The 23,620-nt window shown below is 41.9% G+C and overlaps 1 protein-coding gene across 3 annotated transcripts in view; it reads left to right on the forward strand.

Annotated features, from left to right (window-relative positions):
- The window catches only part of MTHFD1L (methylenetetrahydrofolate dehydrogenase (NADP+ dependent) 1 like), a 246,840-nt gene that overhangs the window by 217,970 nt on the left and 5,250 nt on the right, over positions 1 to 23,620 (forward strand). For all 3 annotated transcript variants that reach the window (XM_075924433.1, XM_075924434.1, XM_025180633.2), the window contains one exon: positions 22,220 to 22,327. In XM_075924433.1, the coding sequence (XP_075780548.1) occupies positions 22,220 to 22,309 (90 nt within the window). In that variant the 3' untranslated portion in view covers positions 22,310 to 22,327. The remainder of the gene's footprint in view (positions 1 to 22,219; positions 22,328 to 23,620) is intronic.

Raw genomic sequence — 23,620 nt, forward strand, 5'->3', positions numbered from 1 at the left:
CGCAGCTAGTGTGCTCCCCTCCCCCCCAGCAGACCAGGCTTTTGTTTTGGACTCTGGGGCAGAGCAGCTGGGGCGCTGCCGATTGGTCCTGCAGCGCCCGCTCTGGGCACTACTGGACCAACCCGGCAGCACCCCAGCTGCTCTGCCCCAGGTCCTGATTCAGCCGCTGCTGGTCAGTTTCAGCAGCGGCTGAATCAGGACGTCTGGGGCAGAGCAGATGGGGTGCTGCTGGGTTGGTCCAGTAGCACCCCAGCTGCTCTGCCCCAGGCGTCCCCAAGTCAGCTTCTGCTGAAACTGACCAGCGCTGACTACAGGAAGCCCCAGGCAGAGTTGCTCTGCCCCGGGCTTCCTGGAATCAGCTGCTGATCAGTTTCAGCAGCAGCTGACTTGGGGACGCCTGGGGTTCTTAAGTTGATTCTGTATGTAAGTCAGAACTGGCGGTCAGTTTCAGCAGTGTCTGAATCTGGACGCCAGTTCCGACTTACATACAGATTCAACTTAAGAACAAACCTACAGTCCCTATCTTGTACGTAACCCGGGGACTGCCTGTATTTTGTGTTTAGGTCATCTAAAATTGACCACTCTCTCTAGCTAAATCATGTTCTCCTAGTTTCTTGCCCATATGCACTGCCCTTATTCTACATGCACCTGAGAGCAAGGAAAGGGAGCAAAAAGCATTTACAATTATATTATGGCTTGGGTTGCTGCCAGTGACTGATTGAATGTTGTTATTCATAATCTGCCTAGTGACACTGTGCAAACTCATTTGATTTCATCTGTCTAATTTCCAGCCAGTAGGCATCTTTGTTACCAAAAACACCACCAAAATATTCACCTTTATTAGAAGGCTTAAGAAAGAAGCAACAGGCTGAGTTGATGTGGAAATATAAATATCCTACCACTGTATAGGTGTTCTCTCCAGATAAATAATTGAGATGCATTTGTAGAACAGTGTGGAGACCCCCTATGTATCTGTGAAGTGATATTTTAATTCACTTTTTCTTAATTTCACTTTCCAGGACTCTTAGTTCAGTAACTTTTGTAAAAATGTCACTCAGTGTTTAACATTTATATAGTATGCAGTGGAAGAGAAGTAGACAAGGTGAAAATAAAGGTTTAAAAAATTCACTAAGCCAGAGATACACATGAGGAAAGTAATATACACGAATCCTGACTGTTTAGAATGATGTTTACCTCTGAACATGGATACTCACTGATACATACAGAGAGTATGTATTTGGAAAAACTGTAGACTTTCTTGGCTAGCTTCTGTGGGAAAATACTTGATCAGTTGATGGCATTACTCTACTTAAATATGTGCAGAATAACTTAAACTCTGGAGCAATATATTTGTTTGAAAATGTGCCATCATGGGAAGCTTTCATTCACCAAGGTCACAAAAAGGGGAGTAGGAGAAGCAAGTTGAACTTTAGATGCTTTCTGGCTTGTTGTGTTTCTATTGTGCCTGTGGCTAAGCAGTGAAGTTGTAAACGGTTTGTTTGCCAAAACTGAAAGTTTATTAGAAATGTGCTTGTTTTGATTAAAGGGGGAGAGGGGGAGCTGTGACATCATAAAACCATAAGCTGTTATTTATTCTTTACTAGTTTGTTTAACTTAGCCTTGTAGATATCTTATTTTAACCCTGTGTTAATTTCAAGCTATTATGGTTCATGCTGGACATACTTTAAGGATATTAGATATTGTGTATTTTAGCATTTGTATAGCTGCAACAATTTCTAGCAGTTACACGGTCTCTAAAATACTCCCTGGGTGTTGGCCTGGCAGCCAGTGTGCTCCCAGCCCCACTCCTGGAGAGTCCCTTGCTATCCCGCGCTGCTTCCTCTACAGCAGAGGCAGCAGTGCGGGGTGGCAAGCAGAGCTGTTGTGCGAGCGGGATCCGGTTTAAAAATTGGCTCCTCACCATACCGGCTCCTCCCTGTCACCCCTATCCAGGGTGGGGGAGGGGAGGGTGAGATCCCCACAGCCAGAGGCTGCTCCAGCATCCCACCTCCCGCCACCCCAGGCAGCAGTACTGGGGGAGGGAAGCAGGTGGCTCTGTAGAGCCGGCTCATGTGGAGTGCATATCAGCTCCCACCTGCCCCACCCCTGTGCTACTGCCTCTCAATGAGAAGCAGCAGTGTAGGAGGGGAGGTGGCTACACAGGATCTGGTGCTCGTGGGCAGCCAGCTTTGAATCCTGCCCCCTTCACTACTACGTCTGTGGGAGGCAGCAGGCAGGGGGCAGGCAGTTCCACGGGAACCAGCCTGCATGGGGAGTCGCCTTTAAGCCAGCTCCCCATGGGCACTAGCTTCCACCTCCCCCACTCTTGCTACAGGAAGCAGGAAGGGAGGACGGGTTGCGTGTAGTCGTTTGGATTAACCGATAAGCCTAGGCTTAAAACAGTCAAAGAATATGCACAGTATGTCATAATCAAAGAGAGGTTGGAGAAGTTCTTCCTGCATCATTCTGCTGTTCCCTTTAACAGAATACCTATCTTCCAAAAAATGGAGGCTTGGAGCGTGCAGCAGTGGCCATAAATATCAAGAATATTCTAAGTGGCCTCCTTTTAAACTTAGCCACATTCCACACTGTTACGTAAGGGTTGTGTTATCCTGACACTCTCTACTGTGGTTTCAATTAAAACACTTGATGCTCCTCACAGAACATCCATTCATTTTTGATACCCTGGCAAATACAAAAATGAGTGTTTCCAAACTTTGATTTAACAATACTGTTTAGCAGCATTCTTTGGTTATTTATAGGAAAATATAGTCCCCTTTTTTTGTGTAACATGAACAATGGTTTTTAAAGTGTTTTATAACAGAGATTCAAGCATTGTACTTCCTTTCAAGGTACAAGGACTCTAAGAGGGTTTCTTTTATTGAGGATCTGCAATATGAAGACTTCATAGGATGAACCATTTGCTTTCTTCATGGAAAGTGGTTTTCCTGACGTAAGAGGTAGTGGATTCTTACGGTATGAACTAGGATTCCCTTGAAGCTGGGTGGCTGCTCCACTGCCTATTAAGTTTTAAAAAGGTGCTTGGTGCTCTCCCACCATGGCAGCTCCCTGCTGGGGCTGGAGGAGTATGCCTGTCCCTTGACCATGACAGCTCATTGCTGGAGCCAGAGGAGAGAAACACTTCTTTGGCCCCAGCAACAGGACTGGATTAAGAAAGGGAATTTAGAGATGCAGCTGATAAAGTCCCAGTGTTTGAGGCCAGCACTTCCAGCAAGAGGGTGGGTAGGGAAGCTCCATGTGCTGCCATTCCATCCCCCCTCCCTTCCAACGGGAGCCGCGTCACCAGGAGCGTCGGGAAGGTCTGCCCCCATACTGCCCTCAGCTGGAGACTCTGCTCTTGCAGCTACCATTGATCAGGCATCATCATAGCCAATGGGACCTGCATAGAGTGGGGCTATGCAGAGCTACCTGTTCTCCCCACACATACACACACAACAAATGGGAGCTGCTCCAGGTATGCACCCAGCCTTGAGCACCCTCCTGCACCCTAAGTCCAATGCCCTCCTAGACCCCACGCTACAACCCAGCACCCCAGTCCTGAGCTCATTCCACCACTCTAGTTCCCTTTTAGATGCCCAGCCCTGAGCCCCCTCCTGCATCCTAACTCCCACACAGACCTCGCACTCGCATCCCAACCTGGCATGAGCCCACTCCTACACTCTAAATCCCTTGAACCAAGCCTGGAGCCTTCTCCTGCCCCACCAAACATCTCATCTGAAGCCCCATAACAGAGCCCACTCCCCAGCCAGAGTGCTCATTATCCCAACCCTTCCTACATTCTGAACCCCTCAGTTCCATCCCTGCCACAGATCGTCCATGCGCAGAATGAATTTTGTTACGTACACCAATATGGAAGAGATGTCGCACATTGTCTCTATATTGGTGCACATAACAAAATTCATTCTTCACATGGACATAAAAAATGATAGGGAACTCTGGTATGAACCCAGGACAGGAAGCTGCCTAAATTTTAATCTCGGCCATGAAACTGACTCCTTCTGTGGCCTTTGGCAACTCATTTAATGTTTCTGCCTCCTTTTCCCCTTTATAAAATGGGGATTCCATATACATGTTCTTTAGCTGTATTGAGGGTGAATTATTTCATGTTTGTAAAATGCATTAAAAATTAAAACCCATAGGCTTGGAAGGATTAGATATTTATCAGTAAATGTCGCTAAACATTGATGTTGATGTCCACACACTAACAAAAAAATCAATCAGTAATAATCAGAATTGACATATGCACAATGCAATTGAGGACTGATTAGAATTTGATTTTAGGATATTTACTGTTGGTAATTTCTTTTAATGGTTATGAAACCCTAATTTTTTTTAATTGATCCTGTCAAGCCTGTGTATAATGTTTGTTTGTAGTATTAAATGTGCGGTACAAATTTTTTAATTTGCAAAGTGTGTGTGTGTGTGTGTGTGTGTGTGTGTGTGTATATATTTATATAAATGGTATTTTGTTTGTCCCATGCTAGATGTGGCGTGTGTGTTCAGCAAATAAGAGCATTTATTTTAGTCTTTCATTTTAGAATAAGTTTGTTTATTAATATTGCAGCAATGAGATATAATTAAAACAGACATCATTTCTAAATATTTTTTTCTTCTTGAATCCATTATTTCTATTTGGGAAATTTCCAAAGTGTGATTCCATTAATGTGCATTAGCTGCCTGCCCTTTGGATCATTAGCTTGATTGCCATCTGGTCATTCATACTCCCTATTAAGCTATGTAAAAACTCTAGATTTCAGCCATATTTTGAGTTGACATCAAAAAGGGAGATTGTTGTTCCGTAATGGAGTAGGAATGGGCAGATTTGTTTTATCCTAAGCAGATAAATTGGCACCAGCTACAAGGCAGCCTGTAGTTTTTCTGCATTACTACCATATTTATCAGGCACAGTGGGTAAATTATTAGTACTTTCCAGTGTCAGAATGCATATTCATCAGAGTTATTTTAAAAATGTCTCTAAGACTAGCTGGCCATCCACTAATAAAAATTGCAAAGGCCTTTTTATTTGAAAACCTTTAAAATATTAATGTAAATCATTTTCTACATTAAACCCTGCTCATTTTAATAGCTTCATTTTCACCTCCAGGCACATGTATCAGAAATCAGACAAGCCTCATCATTCAATGCAGCAGGCATCTAGCTGTGCCTGCTCAATAGATTGCAGCCATTAAACATCTTGATATCACACCCTTAATTAGAATGCAGGAATATAGCCAAAAATGTGAGTCAGAGTTTACCCAGAGTTTAAAAGAAAAAAGCTTTTAATTCTGAATCTTGTATGTAGCGCTCTCTTGCTCCCTCTCCCCTAGTCCTACAACATCTATGTTACAGGACTCTCCACTTAGTTCCCACTGGGGATGTAAAATCCTTCTTAACTTGGTTAAACGGTTAAACATAGTGCTGACACTGCATTTAACCAGTTAAAGAGGGTGTGAGAGGTGGAGGTGCTGCTCCATCGATGGAGTGGCTCCTTGCCAACACCGTGGCTCCCACCCCTTTGGGGGCTATCACTGACACTGTGGGTCTCCCCCCCCCCCCCCATGAATGCTGCCACTATGACTCCCAACTTCTCGTCCCTCCCCTCCCCCCCCATCCCACGCACACACAGGGAGCCCGGTTGGTCTAGTGCAGCCTTGAATAGCTGCAAACAGCTGATTCATGGCATTCGAGGGTGGGAAGGGGAGAAATGGAGACTGAGTGCCTACCAGCTGATTCATGGTGCTCCAAAAGTGTTGGGAGGGAGGCAGAGGAGTAAGAAGTGGGGGGCTTCAGTGCCCCAGTACACAAGAAGGGTTTGGGGGAGGAGGGCAGAGAGGGACTGTGCAAGCTCCAGGTTGCCCACCACTGGTCATGTGGCTCACTGAGATGGAGGGCCACTCATGCAGCCCACTCACTAGTCTTGGTTGCCCACCCCTGCTGTATCACATGCAAGACCATAAATAACTTCATCTCCCTCCTCCCCGCATTTTCCACTGCAATTTCAAACTTCTTGTCCTCAATTTCAGGACCCTTCATAACTCTGACCACACATCCACTTCCACTTATTTGTCCTTGCTACTCTCTCTCTTCCATCCATCCCACAGCCCACTTGGCCTTTATTCATGGAACTTTCCACTCCTCTCCTTTTGGTCCCACTTTTGCCATGGCTCTTATAGAAAATCAGCCAACTAATACCTCATCATTGTTAAAATATTAATACAATATTTCTCATGGTTTGGAACCATCAAGCCTAGCCCAGTGCAAGTTTGTGCAATCCCATAATAAACTTACTACTGAGACAGGCTGTGAACAGGTTGAACCTCTCTGGTCTGGCAACATCCGTGGTCCGGCATTATTTTAATTAGCTGGATGTCCGCATATCATGGGGGTGGCTAAATTTCCCAAGGTTCCATAAAGTTTGCTTACAGCTACCAGTGCTGGTTCTTAGTGTTCTGTGCTATTATTTAGCTCTAAAGTCTTCTAAGATCCCAATAAGCAGTGGAAGTATTGGTAATGCTGGTAGACAATATTGACCTCCCATGGGCTGGCACATTCTCTGATTTGGCACAAATCAGGTCCCAAGAGTGCCAGACTTGAGAGGTTCAGCCAGTACCAGCATCCTCTTTCTCCCCTTACCTCTAGTTTTGTCAGAATCATTTGTGCCTTGTTTTTAATTCAAAAGTGCTTCATGACAGGGACCATGTCTTCATGCAGCACTCAGCACAGTAAAATCCCATCCTGACTAGGGTCTATCACACTATAAATAATGTCTCATTACTTTGAAAAAAAATTATAGATTTTTAAAAGCTCTTTTCTTTTTGAGTCAGAGCAGAAAGAAAACACTTTCAGAGAGTATATCGTGAAAACACTTTCAGAGAGTATATCGTATCGGGGTGATATCCCATGGAAACAAAACACTGAAGACGTTACCATACGAAGTTGACATACAGCAGAGCTATAGTTTGTTTCTGTATTTTTACCTACCTGTCAATGGGAATTGCTGTATGGTCTGGACTGATATAAAAAATACGGCAGAACTTGACATTCAGCAGAATTATCAGTTCTGAGAAGAATACTCATTAGGGAATCCAGTTCACGAAGTCTGAGAAGTCAACACTTTAATGTTCATATGCCCAGACAAATTGGTTCCTTTCTGGATCTTCTCAGTTAAGAATGAGTTGAGGTAAAGCTTACAAGTCATGGAAAAACTGGAGGAAATTAGTCTTCAGAAAAGGCATTTAGCCTGGGCCTAGGGACGTAATAGTGTAGTTGATTAATTGATAAGCAAAAACTTATAGCTTAATGCTATAGACTACACATTAAGTAGTCTCCCTTCATCAGTAAATTTTTTAGCAGGCTGGCCAGCAGCCCTGCCCAGTTCCAGCTCACGCCAGGCCCGGGAACTTAGCCCCCGCAGGACAGGGGCTGCTGCCACCCCATGCTACTGCCTCTAAGACAGAGGCAACAGCATGGAGTGGCAGGGGTCTCCTAGAGAGTGGGGTCAGAGTGCACTAGCAGCTGGCCCCACCCCTGGGAACTATAGAATAGCCAAGAAACAGATAAGAATTCATGAGGTTAATCAACTATTCGATTAACCAATATTTAACATCCCTACTTGGGACATGATATTTTAGCACAGATGCAGAACACCCTGTGTTACTACACTAGAAGGTCAAGAGTATAAAACCTTTGTTGTTGACCCTAGACTAAAAATAAAGTTTAAATATATTTTATAACTATGGGGAAAAATGAGTTCTTAGTGGAATTAGAAGACAATATTTCCACTTCTTTACATATGGAATTCATGGCTTATTTAATAAAGATAACTGATATTTTTTTCCAAAAAAGAACATGTGGTAGATTTTATCTATCTGGACGTCAGTAAAGCATTTGGCTTGTTACCACATTGGAAATTAAGCTGCATAAGGTAGGGATTAGTACAAGAACTATAGAGTGGGTAAAGGAGTGGCTACAGGAGAGATGACAATGAGTTATGCTGAAAGCAAAACTTTATGCTGGAAGGAAACTATCATTGGAGTTCGAGGATCAGACTTGGGTAGGGTAGGCAATAATTTTTGCAGGGGGTAGGGTGCCACTCCATGAATTTTGAGAAGTCATCAAGGGCTGGCTCTGGACCCCTAGCAGAAGAGGCGGGCCCCAGACAGAAGGAGCAGAGCTGGGGGCTAGAGTGTGTGTATCTGACACAGATTGTGCCACATACAGACTAGGAAGGACTGGTGGCCAAATAGAAATGTTTGGTGGGCCAGATGCTGCCTTGGGACTGATCTTGTTTAATATTTTGATGAATGTCCTTGAAAAGTAGGTATATGCCAATGAAATTTGCTGGTAACAAGTTGGGAGGAATCATCAGTACAGAGGACTGTTGCAATATTCCCCAGAAAGAATGGGATGACATTGAGACCTGGGATAATAGATTAGGAGTGAAATGTAATAGTACAAAGGGCACAATTATGCACTTAGGGACTAATATCAAAAAATCTGCTGTAAAGCAGACGGCTCATCAGTAGGAAATGACAAAGGAGGAGAAGGAACTGGGTGTATTTATTAGTTTATCATGGGATGAGTATGAGCCATGCATGTTGGCACTAAAAAGGCAAATGCAATTCTAGGACATATCAGCTGACACATTTCCAGTAGAGAGAAAGAAGTATGAATGCCATCTTACAAGGCACTGGTAAAAGACTTCATCTGGAATACTGCATACAGTTCTGGTCACCCACGTTCAAGAAAAGTAAATCTGGGCTAGAACAGGTGCAAAGAAGAGCTAGTAAGATCATTGGGGAAAGGAAAGGCCCATCTAATAAAAAGAGATTGGAAGAGCTTGACTTGTTTATTTTAGCAGAATGAAGGCAGAGAGCAAAATGGTTCCCCACTATAAATACATTAGAGGTTAGCCCAAGGCAGGGAGAAGAGTCATGTAAGCTAAAAGACAATGTTGGCACAAGAAAACATGGGAAGAAACTGCCCATGAAGAAATTTATGCTAAAAATTAGAAAAGGAGGAGTGAGATTCCAGACCAGCCTCCCTATAGGATTTGCGAGGGCAAGTGACCTGGCTTCCTAAATGTAGGAATAGTTTTGTATGCAGGGTTGTGTGCAATGGCAGAGTACTGGACCCTGGGACCAAGCCGTTTCCTTACAGTCCTATGTTTCTGATCAGTGATACAATAATCACAATTTGCCTGGACAGCAGAGATGAGGCAAACAAAATTTGTTTTTCAATCAGCAACGTCTCTGTCCACACTTAAATCAATGGCTCTTTGCAAGAGTGCATATTTCCCATTACCTTCCTTTGCAGAATCACAAGCATCTTATTTAGATTTTTTTCCTGCTCTTTTAAGAAGAAAGGAGGAAGAAAAACACCTCTAATCTATTAGTCCAGGCAAGCAATGACTGAAAGATATTACCATCCTGTGGCTATTAATGGCTTATATAAAATAAATTGGTGGTGTCAAAGCAATTCCTAATGGATAGGTGCTCACATCACTAAACCACATGGATGCAGAGCCTTAACCCATGTGATGTGTAAAGATGATTCCCCAGGTCAAAGCTGAGGCACACTACACTGGTGGTGCAATAATGAAGAATTGTGCTATTGCTGTCTGCAGTACACCTGTTCTTTAAAAAATAGATTTCAGTCTCCAGAGCTTTCAATTAGGCACCATTCATGAGAACTAAATAATGACAAAGACAGAAATCGAGCTGTTCCTGTGAAATCTGCATCCTGGATTTTATTATGCCAAAGTCTTGAAAGCTAGGTAATGTTTGCTGAAATGAGATTAACATGATGAACTCAACTCTTTCTCTCTCTCTTCCCGCCCCCTATGAATACCTCTCATTTCAGATCTTTTCCAAAAGACTGCAACCCTTTTGGTAATTAATAAATGGCCACTAGCTCTTTTTAAGTACTTTAGAAGTTAAATTATGAGACCATATAATCAACCAGATGTCAGGATTAAAAATGAAACAGGACTGTGTTTTAAAAAAAAATAGCAAGCTGATCCTCTGCCATATTCCCTCTCTCGGTAACCCCTACAGGTTGACATTGTACAGAACTAGCTTTTTTTTTCCCCCCCAGTATCTTATACCCTCAGAATTCAGAAAACTGCATCTATTCAGACACTGGTGGATCTAGTTAACTGTACATGAGTGAGTCGCTTTATCAACAGTTACATATTCTTCTACTTATTAAAAGTTTGCTTGCTGCTTGGGCTTTGAAATTTGGTGTCCATTAGGGACAGGTCTGAATATTTGAATCGGAGTATTTTCCTAAAGCATCTATAATTGGAAGGAGTGAAATTTTCTTGATATTGAGTACACATTGTGTCTGTTCTATGCAAGTCAGTCTGTCAGCAGCAGACTCCTCATGTGAAAGAAAGAGACTTTTAACCAAAATATCACTAGTAGAGGGACAGAGTGCATGCACTTGCCACCATGATATCTGATTTATATACATAACTGGCCCTTGTGGGAACATCGTGGGTATGAAATGTACAGGTTTCAATAAATTCAGAGAAAATTAATTTGAGACACTATAGTACAACGCTGGGATTAGCCTCACCTGGAACTCTCCTTCCTACAGAACCTGGATGCCAGGTGGGGAGAGGGTACCGTTGGCAAATTCTCTGGACTCCTGTGATGTCAATGAACTTGTTATTTGACATTTGGTTCTGGCCATCAAATTACTCAATTGACGGACAATAGTACCAACCATCAGTGGTAACCTGGTTCCCTTAAGCCAGATAGGGGCTTTTCCCACCACCTGTCGACTAGTTCTTCCTGAAAGTTTTTCTCAACATTTTCTAATCAACAAGGCGCACCTTTTCAGGAATGGAAACAGGTCAAGAGGCTCTGGTTTCAGAGGTGATGTAGAGGGAAGAGAGCTAACATTCATGGGAAGGTGTAAATGCTGTCTACCTGAAGTTGCTGTGTGGAGTCAGACATTGGATGCTGAGGGAGGATGTGGGGATTGAATAACAGAGTACATTGTGTTGGAAGAAGATTATAGTAGGTTCTGAAGGGATTTTGAGGAACATACTTGGAACAAGTCACCTTATATTTTTAACCCTTGTTTTCTCACCCTCTGTTTCTCACCCTCTGATTGTAGCTCTCACTTCTGGCATTTTGTCCTTGACTGTGAGCTCAGGACAGGCAACATTTCTGTATTATCTGTAAAACATCCAAAAATATCATGGATGCTGTGGATAATATTAGGATAAGTGACTGAGAATTGTGTGTTTCAAAAAATAGACATGTGAATTTAGTAGCTGCATCTGAGCAATTCACACTCGTGTGATTATTTTTTAAATAAAACCTAAAAAGTTGATATTGTATTATGGTTAGAGAGATCATTTTCTTTAGCTTCAGATGTGCTTTTGTGTCCTCACAGATGAAAATGCTACTTATTTAACTGAGAGAAATGGCTGCCATGTTATGTGATGCACCAATATAATTTGGGTCAATCACCCAACTCCTCTCTGAGTTATAGTGATAGACTTTGCATATTTATTCATTTTTCTTTAAATAACTAAAGAGATGCCTATCCAAAAGCTTCCAGGTTTCCTAATTCACTATGAACAATATTATTTACATCTCAACAGTGTTAAAATGATCAATTCAACAGGAACTTAGCTAGTCATCTACCTACAAAAATCTCTTTCTGCCCTTTTATCATCTAGGAGGAAAAATAACCTGAGTCTTCTCCAAAAAACAGGTGAAATAGATGTCTTTTGTGGTGTTCCCAAAATGTCACCAAAATCTGGATTATTACAGATCAAGGGGAAAGCAAATTCCAGATTTCTAGGGTGTTTCTAGACTACTCTAGACTTTCGAAAGAGGATATGCAAATTCCACGGGAATTTTGAAAGTGAGCTTGAAAGAAGATATGCAAATTTCACGGGATTTGCATATCCTTTTTTGAAAGTCTAGCGTAGTCTAGATGTGCCTTTGGAGTCCAGCCACTCACCCCCTCTCTTTTGCATAAGGACAATCCAGTTTAAACAACCTAATAACTGGAACTGCGACAATATGATACTGACAAAAAGAGTTGATCCCTCAAGTAAGCTGGTCCCAGGCCTATAGGACTTTCTGAGACAAAACCAATATCTTAAACCTCAGCTAGATGATGAAAACAGATGAGACACGCCTGTCTCTTTTATTGCAGAGATTATCAATGCTTTTCCAAGGCAGAGCAACTGCCAGCAAATCTCAGACATGGAGACCAAGCCTTTGCTTAAGAAGCCATCACAAAAAAAAAAATCAATGGAAAAACTGATATCAGGTATTAGTCAGCGCCTGAAATAACATTCCAGTGAAGTAGAGCTCTTCTTTCAGACAACAGAATGTGATTAAAGTTGCAAATCTTCTTTATAAGCATTATTTTGTATTTTTGGGAGTAGTTAACATTTTAACAGTATCTTCATATCAAGAGTATGAGTGTAACAAGCCTCCTTTATGTTAGTTTTCTCAACAAAAAACAAAACAAAAAAAAGAGAACTTCATTTTATTGTCTGTGTTTTACCAGGTTTGGACAAATCTTCATGAAATCTTATAATATACTTTTTTTATTAAGCGTTGACTAAAAATTGTTGCTGAGAAACTTTCATAAACCACATATTTGAGTTGAGTCGCTAAAACATTTGCTGGAATTATATTTTTAAAATATTGTTTCATTACTACAATAAGTGAGTTTTGTTTTGTTTTAGAAATTATGCCATTTCTAGGTCTAAATGTATTAGGGTTTTCTTTTTTTCTTTTTTGTTTTTTTTGAGCTGTTGATTCTTTTCCAAGAAAGCCCCAACTTTGCTTGCATTATGCATCTGTTTTTCCAATCTGGGGGGGTTATTTTTTAAAAGACAGGATGAAGGTCACTTAAGAAAGCTTTCTGTCTTGGGGATAGCTCTACAGCATTCCCTTTGTAGGTATATTTTCCTCTGTTGCTTCAAACCAAGCAGCCATATCATCTGTATTTCTTTTCATTAAACACTGTGGCTACGTCTACACTGGCCCCTTTTCCGGAAGGGGCATGTAAATTTCACTAGTCGTCGTAGGGAAATCCGCGGGGGATTTAAATATCCCCCGCGGCATTTAAATAAAAATGTCCGCCGCTTTTTTCCGGCTTTTAAAAAAGCCGGAAAAGAGCGTCTAGACTGGCCCCGATCCTCCGGAAAAAGTGCCCTTTTCCGGAGGCTCTTATTCTTATTCAAAGTAAGAATAAGAGCCTCCGGAAAAGGGCACTTTTTCCGGAGGATCGGGGCCAGTCTAGACGCTCTTTTCCGGCTTTTTTAAAAGCCGGAAAAAAGCGGCGGACATTTTTATTTAAATGCCGCGGGGGATATTTAAATCCCCCGCGGATTTCCCTACGACGACTAGTGAAATTTACATGCCCCTTCCGGAAAAGGGGCCAGTGTAGACGTAGCCTATTTTTCTTCTTCTTTTACTTACTCTCTGCTTTTACTTTTATACTATTTTCCTTTCCTGCTGAAAACATGCACTGTTACTGAAGTTTTATAGAGCCCCAATTCTGTAAATTGGCCTGTATGTATGAGTTTGGTGGATGTCAGAGAGATTACTCCTCTGCTTAAAATGAAGAATGTGTGTAAGTGTTTGTAGTATCAGATCCTCATGATTGCTTCTGGCCAATGAGTTCACTTTATCTCCATAGGCCTTAAGATTGTGAGTAATTCAAGTAAAGAAAATGGTTGGCCAGATCCTCAGCTGGTGTAAATAACCATAGCTCCTTTACATCGGTTTAGAACAGTGTTCCCAAATTCTGGTATGTGCCCCTTTAGGGGGGCATAGAGGAATGTGGGGGCACGTAGCAGGGTCCCCTTGCCAGCTTTAGCCCCAGCTCTTCCCCCCACCTCTAGCTCTTCAACACAGCTCCAGCCCCGTCCCCCAGTTCCACTCTACCACTCCCCCCCAGTCCAGCTCTGCCTTTAGCCCCTGCTCATCACTCAACCACAGTTTATCCCCCAGCAATGCCTTCAGCTCAGCTGGTGAGCCAACTATTCAGTAATGGAGGTGGGTGAGACGTGAACTGATTCCATTATTTTGGGTGAGGGGTGGCAACAGGAAAAGTTTAGGCACTCCTGGTTTAAGAGTTGGCTGGGTGTTTGTATAATAATAAAATCAAGATAAACTTAATGCATGTGTGTGTTGCGGTGATCTTCATAAGTGGAGTTTTTCTGTTGTATTGATTTTAATGGAGAGGGTAGAGAATATACAATCCTCTCTTCTAGGATTTTATTGCTAAACCATCCAAAATTATAACTCTACCATATTCCCTTAGGAAACACCATCTGCTTTCTGCACAATTTCAGTTTCAAAGGGTTCAGAAGTGTCTTAGTTTATCTGATTGTGCCCTTTTATTAATTAAACAATGTGAATAACTCAGATTCCACAGCGAGACTAGCATAACTCCATAAACCACAAGAAGGAGAAATTTACTTCCTGGGGTCTTCAGAGATTTTTCATATCCTGTATTTTTTTGGTTTATTTGTTTCCATTCTTTGTCTGAGATACATAGTGTTTGTTCCCACCACATCCCAATTTATAGATCTTATTCTGCTTGCAAAGCAGACAAATGTTGAAATGCATCTGAAAGACACTAAACACAAATTGCTTATAAATGTCAAATCATCTGCTTTAAAAATACATTGTCGAATCCTATAAAGATTTTTAATTTTGTTTATATATTGGAAATAAGAGACAGGTTATGTCAAGCATGGATAGGAAGCTGTACAATAAAAATGGAAGCTAAACAAAATGGTTCATGCTGGGAAATCTTGATCTGGCTAATAGAATACCAGAACCTGATCGTGCAACTTGTAATCATATTCAGTTGAAATTCATCCCGGTACCTAGGCCTTATGCATCACTTAAGGCTTCAGTTTAGCATTTAGTTGAGATTTAAATTGTATACAGGTCTTCTATCACCTTTGCATAAAGATGATGCTGGTAAGGAGGCAACTGCTGATCATTTACTCACCCACATAGTCACGACTCCAACACATTTCTCTGTAACGTTAGAAGATTAGTTTGCCTGTAAGTGAGTCAGAAGATACACCAAAGCCTATGTCTTTTATTTGTCAGGAGGATGCCTAACTATTGTTGCAATAAGCACTTTAGAAATGCCTAAAGTGCAGGTGCATTGAGGCTTAAAGATTATGGTAAGTATTAATTACCGTATGGTGTAGCAAATATCACATCAGTGCTGAGCAAAAGTGAAGTGATATGGAGGAAAATAGAACTATAGCAATGCCAAGTACTGTATCTACTATATATTTTAGCTTGTGCATGTGTCTATGTGTCCGTCCATCTATTCCAGAATTCCTCCTAAATGGTAAGAGCTAGGACCACCAAATTTGGTAGGCAGCTTCCTCTTTATCGTCACTTAAAACTAGGTCATGGTTTGATTGGGCCAGTACAATGAAAATGTACATGGAATGTGACTGTTTCACATTGAAAGGGAGGGATGTGATAACAAGGACAGTTATACTAATGCATGACCACAGGAGGGCAGCAAGCACGGGGACAGTTATACTCACAAATGACCACAGAGGGGCAAAAAGGGGCCCCAACCCTGGGGAGTAGCCACTGGCTGGCAGTACAGCCCCCACACCCCAGGCTGCCCCCAGGCCACCTTACTGCAGAGCCACAGGGAAAAGCCAGCAAGTGGCTTGGATGCCCTCTCCTCCCCATCCCAACCAGCCCCAGGGAGAAGCCAGAGGGTGGGCTGTGTTCCCTGGGCAGCCCCAGACCTGGGCAATAAAGACATTTAGACCAAATAATATTGATTGAATACTATGCACCCAAGGAAGTAAGTAAAACTGATGCAAAATCTCCAACCAGTACAGTACATGGCAGAAACTAGTGTATCCTCTAGAGGAGATCTGTATGTAAATAGTAATTGAAGGTGCTAATTACATTTTCTGGGTTATCACATATAAATATAACAAATTATCTGTAGTGGACATATCCAGCAAATACATATACTTAACAAATCTGAAATTTAAATAGCTTAAAATGCTACCTTTGCTAGCATTTGGGATTCTGCATGTGGAATTCAGTTCTAAAAGTGCCACAAACAATTTCACAAAGCTTCTCTCTGGGACCATATGTCCCATTCTGGCTGGGACAATCTCTTTTTTAGACCCTGTCCCAGGCATCCTGACTTTTTTTGATGAAAGTTGGCATTGGTCCTGTATGCCAACTGATCATCACCAGTCCCAGAAGAGATATGGGGGGCTCAGCCCAGCCCCAGACATCAGTCAAAAGGGGACCTGAGGCTGGCCCCACATGGGCAGGAGACAGAGAGAGCTTTGGGCTGGGCAAGGGGAGCAGTTTGGACTGGCCCAGGGATATCCTGTTTCCTCTTTGGGAAAATATGGTCACCCTACTTTTCATGAAGAAAAAACCAGACCATCAAGCATGAGTTAGTGCAACTCTTTTAGGGATTGAAGACATGTCAGCATTACCTTGTGGTATCAAAGGCAAAAGATGCTCTGAGAATCAATGGTAAAACTGCACTGATCTCAATAATAGCAGAGTTAGGCTAATACTGAGAACTTTTGAAAATCCCATTTTTAATCTTCTGCCCATTAAACTCAACCAGAACATTTCCTGCCCAATATCCAGACCTAAAATAGGATTGTCTAGAGTTGAGGAGATCTGAGTGAGGATTGCAGAAACTACCACAATGCTATAATCACATCTTTCTAAATGAACTTTCACCATCCTTCCCCAAAAAGGAAAATTAGATGTAGTTCAATATTAGCAAGATTTCTGAGAGCATCCTTAGTTAAAGCTTCCTTAAGAATAATTGACATGCTGCTCTTGTAAGAAAGCATTAGTATCCTACCTTTTTAGTAGGTAGGTGTCTAAAACTCTGACATCATGAATACTTAAGACAGGCAGCAGTTGTATTAGTCCTTTTTCAACTAAAATAATTTTACTTTTATTAGTGTTGATTTCCAAGAAGTATAATTAACAGAATCCACACAATAACTTATATTTAAACCATATTGCTTTTTTCTCCAAAAAACAGTACAGTACATATAGTACTGTACAGTATACATTATATATAGTACTGTAACTGTATGTCTGTAATAGTGTAGGCATAAGCACAAATATTGCACCTATCGCAGAATCTTTGTAAAGGATGATTTGCAGAAAATGGAAAGTTGCAAGAAAGCTTTCAGGGGTGTGTACAGAATTGCAAATGTTAAACATTATTTACTCAAGTGAGTTCCTACAAATTTGCCCCAATTCCCTTCGTGTATTTCATAGCAGATGTTTAAAAGGTTCATGAATTCTTGATAGGTAAGGTTTCTTTTATGGAAAAATCATTCAGATATATTGAAAGAAGAATATATACATAAAGTCTGCCCCACCTGTGGTTACTGATGTTTCATTGCACTTTGGGCTAGAGAGGGTGTAATAGCTATAGTTTTGGTCAAATTTCAGTTTGGGTAATTTTATTCTGCCTCCATAAATGCCACCGGTAGTTTAATTGGATAACATTCTTATTCACGGCTACTTACCCCAACCTGTTTTTGTAACCTTGCTGTGGGGTATTACATAGTTGCCATATTACATTTTAGAGGTCACTGAGTATCAGTAGTGGGTGAAGTGATCCCTGGGTGAAGTGATCCCTGACTAGTATATATGATGTATAAACTGTGAGACACATTGGAATCTGTTGTGCATGAAAGGCACTGTAGGAGTGTGAAATTCTGATTTGCTGTTTCAGTGCATTTTTCCTTCTGGACAGACTGGCTAATTACCAAAGTGATTTGTTTTCAGAGGAGAATTTGCTCTTTCAAAGCCTGTTATCTGCTTCTGTTATTTACTTTTAAAATACTATTTAGTGCTCATTTAAGATGAAAAGGCTTTGGAGATTGAAGTATTTTATTTATCCACTGAGTATCTTCGGCATCTATAGCAATACAGCTGGCTTCTAATTTCTGCCAGCTGGGTTTGGGGTAGAGTGTAAAATCCTGATTAATGAGTTAACCGGTCATTAGGTTAACCGGTCTGGGGCTAAGTGGGATCAAGCACCATAACTGGCAACAGGACGCATTCAGTCCCAATGGCAGGATATGCTAAGTGGCTTCTGCCACTGCTGGTGGCAGCAGGCTCCTGGTCCCAGGGCTGCTTCTGCCACTGACAGCAGGAGGCTCCCAGCCCTGGGGTTGGGGCTGCCATGAGTGAGTGGCTACTCCCAGGCACTGGTTAACTGGTACCTGGTAAGCATCACCTGGAAAGGGTAACGCTTACCAGGAACCAGTTACCTGTTCACATCCCTAGTTTGGGGTCAACCTATAAACTCACAAACACTAATCCCTCCCTCTACTTTGGAGGAAATATAAGGCAGGGGAGGGAAAGGAGTGTTGCTTCTGAATATGCAACCATGCAGAAAGTAAGCTTGTCAGGCCTATTGACTTTGCTTTGCAATCTACTGAGCAACCATCTCTCTATCATTCCTTTTAATTTTCATAAAGTGGAGCACTAATGAGGGAGAACTCAATAGTAATCTCTAAGCCATCTAGCCATCTCCTCCTATTTGACCCCTCAGTAAACATAAAGGGCCAAATTCTGTCCTGTGTTACATCGGTACAGCCAACTGGCCACAGCAGAGAACTGACTCCAGGTCACCACTGCTATTCAGAACTGCCGGCAATAGTGACAATGACGAGGCACTTTAGTTTACTCTGTGATTCATTTAGACAAAAGATCTTTTCTGTACTGTGAGTTAGACAAAGTATACTTCATTTGATGCAGCAGGAATTTTTTTAATACAGGTGACATCACTTCCTTTATTCCTCAGTGTCAGAAGAATCACAGCCTCTGTATTAATATTTAAGTGTTCGGAATTCAAACTTCAGAAAATTCAAATGTTTGTCATCCGTTAATGCTGCGTTTCTCAAACTGTGGGTCACAGGCAACTTGAGGGGGGGCACGGTATCACAACGTTTGAGAACCCATGCGTTAATGTAAATCATGTTGGGTGTCACTTTGCAAGGAATTAGGAGCACAGGGACTGATCATCAGGTAGTGTAACTCAGCATCACTCCATTGACTTTAGTAGTCTCTGAATGATTTACATGGGCAGAGAATCTGGCCACAGTATTAACTAATTAACTTTAATTTAGAATCAGTGATTTTAAGAATGTTATTTGTTAGCATGTGGTGTTTATATGGTGAATGAAGACTGTCCATGTAATAGGATGTACATATCTGTAGATCTACTTTACAAGTTATAGGGAACTTGGGAGATAACCTTTTCTGTGTTATAATAAGGTCATCTCCAACACAGCCAGATGCCAAAGTTTCAAGGGAGCTCTGTATGCATGTAATGTTTTTAATTTTATTATGGCAGTTTTCTATCAAGGGTAAATCCTTAAATTTGAGATGTCCCAAACAAACAAAAAAGACCCTGCTATCCCAATTAGTGCAGGATCTGGTCCCCAAAGAAAGAACAATATTGAACTAATCCCAGATATTAGCCTAGAGTATGTCTGCGCTGCAATTTGAGGTGTGATTGCAGCATAGGTAGATGTACCCATTCTAGCATATCTAAAAACAGTACCATCAATATGCTAGCAAGGGTTGTATGAGCACTCTAGAGATCTTAGACACATACTTGCATTGCTAGCCCACACTATGCCAGTCCTGCTATGTCTACTCTGTTATTTTTATCTGCACTAGCACACATAAAGCTAGTGTCAATAAAGTAAAACAGCAAAGGGCTCAGAGGTCCTGGCTCAGGCTCAGCCGCTACTGCATTGCCTGGCAGTCGCCCACGGTTGCTGCGGCTGTTTAAAGGGTTTACAATTCTGGCCCCTGCCAGGGTAGAGTCACATCCAGGAACCCTTTAAATAGCCTCAGCAACCCCAAGTGACTCTCAGGCAATGCAGTAGTGGTGGGGCCTGGAGCTGTGAGCCCTTTAAATAGCAGCAATTTAAAAGACTCTCGCATTTCCAGCCTCTGCTGAGGTAAAGCTGAGACCAGGAACTGTGAGCCATTTAAATAGGATCCTGGTGCCTAAGCCACCTCCTGCAAATTCAGTTGCATGGGCAACAGGATATAACTAGAAAGTCACCAGATGCAGTCCGCAGACTGGATCAAAGTGTTAGGTGGGCCAGATCTGGCCCTCAGGCCGCATCTTGCCCAGCCCTGGTCTAGCAAAAGAAAGACACTGAATATATCACCAATCCGCTCATGTTGTCTGAACTCCTTTCCCCATGGAAAGTAGAGTTACTTTATACAGTGTACATGGATATGTACGTTTCTGTGAGGGCATCTTAAGTTATATAGTTTCTTTTCCACTATTGTAATAGTAATATTAAATTAGATTTCAGAGCAAAACTGCAGTGTAAAGCTGTGGATAATGCTGAGTAGGTCATGATCCATGCATTAAAACAGGCTTATAAAGAAATAGAAGCAGCTCCAGTCTGAGAGGGGCCATTAAAACTTGGGTCTCTGGGGCTAACATATCAAGAGTATGTTTTCCTTTTCTGAGACCCATTAGCATAATACAGCTTGCCCTGTGGCCGGAGAAAATGTCATTTCCCCTACTAGATACATACATTTATTTTAGGCAGAGACCCTATGGTGATTTATCCTAGCTCAGATCTTGGACCTCAAAAGTCGATAGAACAGTTTTGATGCAAATAGGTTCAAACCCAACAAAACACTTGAGCACATGATTAAATTTGAGCACATATAGGGTATGTCTATACTACAAGCCCAGGGGTGTGATTCCCATCTCCTAGAAATATACTCCTGTTACTTCTTGTCTGAGCTAGCACCATAAAAAAAATAGTATATCCAGGGTAGCACAGACGGCAGCAGTGTGTTCTAGCCACCCTGTGTGTGTACCCTTGGCAACTAATCATACTATCATGGCTACACTACCATTTTTAATGCACAGCTCAGAGGAAAGCTAGAGTGAGTATATCTCTAGGAATCACAGCTCAAGCTCAGAGTGTAGCTGTAGCATCTAGATTGTGAGCTCCTTGGAGCAGTAACCCTTTGTTGCATGTTTATACAGGTCCATTACTGGGATTAAAATTCTCAAAAGTGTTCAAATGGTTTAGGAGCCTAAGTCCTATTTTCAAAAGCAATTTAGGAGCACAATGATACGTAGGGTTCCTCACTGCCTAGACTACTTTGGGAAAATGGGCTCCTACATTTATATTTCAGCCCACACACATGGGGTATGTCTAGACTACATGCCTCTGCCAACAGAGGCATGTAAATTAGATTACCCAACATAGTCAATGAAGCGGAAATTTAAATATCCCCGCTTCATTAAAATAAAAATGGCTGCCGCACTGTGCCGGTTCAGCTGATCGTCGGCACAGCGCGCAAGTCAAGATGCAGATTGGTCGACAGGGAACACCTTTGTCGACCGCTCCCTTATGCCTCGTGAAACGTGGCGGCCATTTTTATTTTAATGAAGCGGGGGATATTTAAATCTCCGCTTCATTGACTATGTCAGGTTGTCTAATTTACATGCCTCTGTCAGAAGAGGCATGTAGTCTAGACATACCCATGGAATTGAATCTTCTGGTGGAACTATTATTGAATTTCTGCTGGAACTATTATTCACTACAAGTTCTATAACTTCTTGGTGCAGTGAATTCTCAGGGAACATGCATAGAGCCCAAGAGCTGGGAATGCATAAATGATGTATTAGGAATCACACACAATTTATTTTAATTAGCTCAGTTCACTCTCAGTGTTAATTAAGTATCCATAGTCATGAAGGTGTTACGGCTCATTCCTTTTCTGTGTCCTGCTTTCATTCACAAAGGCATGCAGTTTAACATGTTTGTAACATGAGAGGAATTCATTTGGGATGGCCTTTTACTTTGATGTACAAAATTCCTGGTATCATAACTTTAAATGGATAAATACTCTAGGCAACTCTTGCATCTTCCTAGTTTTCAACTGTGTCTCAGTTTTATTTTCCCCTTTCCTGTCTCCCATAAGCTCAGATTTATAAAATGAATTGAAGTAGCAGATGGTTTGAAATTTAATTAAAATAAAATTGCAGCTGTAGCTCAGTCCATGACGAACAATCTGGGCCTTTCACTTCATCAACAGTGTGCATGTCCAGTACGATTATCTGCTTACAGTTGCAGTAGTGTAACTTTATTTTATTATTCCCACAGATGAGCACCATGCCAGGACTTCCTACAAGGCCTTGCTTCTATGACATTGACCTTGACCCGGTTACAGAGCAAGTAAAAGGCTTGTTTTGAGAGATGTGCCAAGTTCAGGTGGGTCACGTGTAAGCGTGTATAATGGACTGTTTTCTTTCTCACTTTACAAAATTACTACTTATTTTCAGGAGTAAGAAATTGGTAGGGGTTTTGTCATTGATACATTAAGGAATCAGTATAGAGCAGTGGTTCTCAAAGTGTGGTCCATGGACCACTAGTAATGCACGACTATCTTGCAATTGGTCTGGGGTCTTGCTCTCCTCCCACACATCAGGGAGCCTGTGCTGGCACTCCAGCCCTGCACCCACCAACAAAGTTTGAGTGCCAGTGCCGGCTTCCCGCTGTGGGGGAGAAATGTGGCACGAGCTTTGCGGATTGGATCTGGCTTGTGGGAGCCGCGGAGAAGAGGCTCCACATACTTCAGATCACCACCAGTGGAACAGTGAGAGGCACGGAGCCCGGTAAGCATCCTCCATTTCCCTCCCTTCCAGACCCCATGCCCTCATCCCTTCCCCCCAGACTATCCTTCATCCCACTTCTGCGCCCAAGTTGTCACCCAGACTTCACACCCTCACCCACTTGTTCACCTATTTTGTCATCATAGGTGGTTGGCTAGTGGCCCGCAGACAAATCTGCCTTGAACTGCGTGGGCTGTGGGCCAAAAAGTTTGAGAACCACTGGTATAGAGGATCTAATAGTTTAAGAAATTTTCCTCATCATAAACCCATTATTACTTTGTGTTCTGTCCCTTTACACAGAGATTACAACTGATCTCTGTCATACAACAATATATTTGAGAAGGAGATTGGAGTGATCTCTTTTTATTTGACCAACTTCTGTTGGTGAAATAGGGAACAAGCTTTCAGGCTCCGCAGAGCTCTTCCTGAGGTGTAGGAAAGGTAATTAGCATGTCAGGGCTTCCTGAGTACTTTTAACAGACCCAAAGAAGAGCTTGTCTCACTCACCAACAGATATTGGTCCCATAAAAATGATTGCGTCTCCCATCTTGTCTGTCTATCACTGGGACCAGCAGGGTATCACCATCACTGCAAACAGTATATTTATTGTATGTATTTCAAGATGTTTTTCCCCCTCCATGTGTTTTTTCTGCAGACTTTTCAAGTCTAAATTTCTTCCTCTTTCCTCTGAAGGTGCATTTTCAAAGCCCCTCATCTTTTCTATTCTAAACTTGCTCTAGCTTGTCTTTCTTTTTAAAAACAAAGTGATCACTGAAACTGAATTCAGTACTCCAGTTGAGGCTTAGAGCATGCCAAGTCATGTTGAATATTTACCTCTCTTTAGACATAATAACCCTGAATAAAAATCAACAAATATGACATTTGACCTTTT

This window comes from Pelodiscus sinensis, chromosome 3, assembly GCF_049634645.1.
Source record: "Pelodiscus sinensis isolate JC-2024 chromosome 3, ASM4963464v1, whole genome shotgun sequence".
In the NCBI taxonomy this organism is placed as follows: Eukaryota; Metazoa; Chordata; order Testudines; family Trionychidae; genus Pelodiscus; species Pelodiscus sinensis.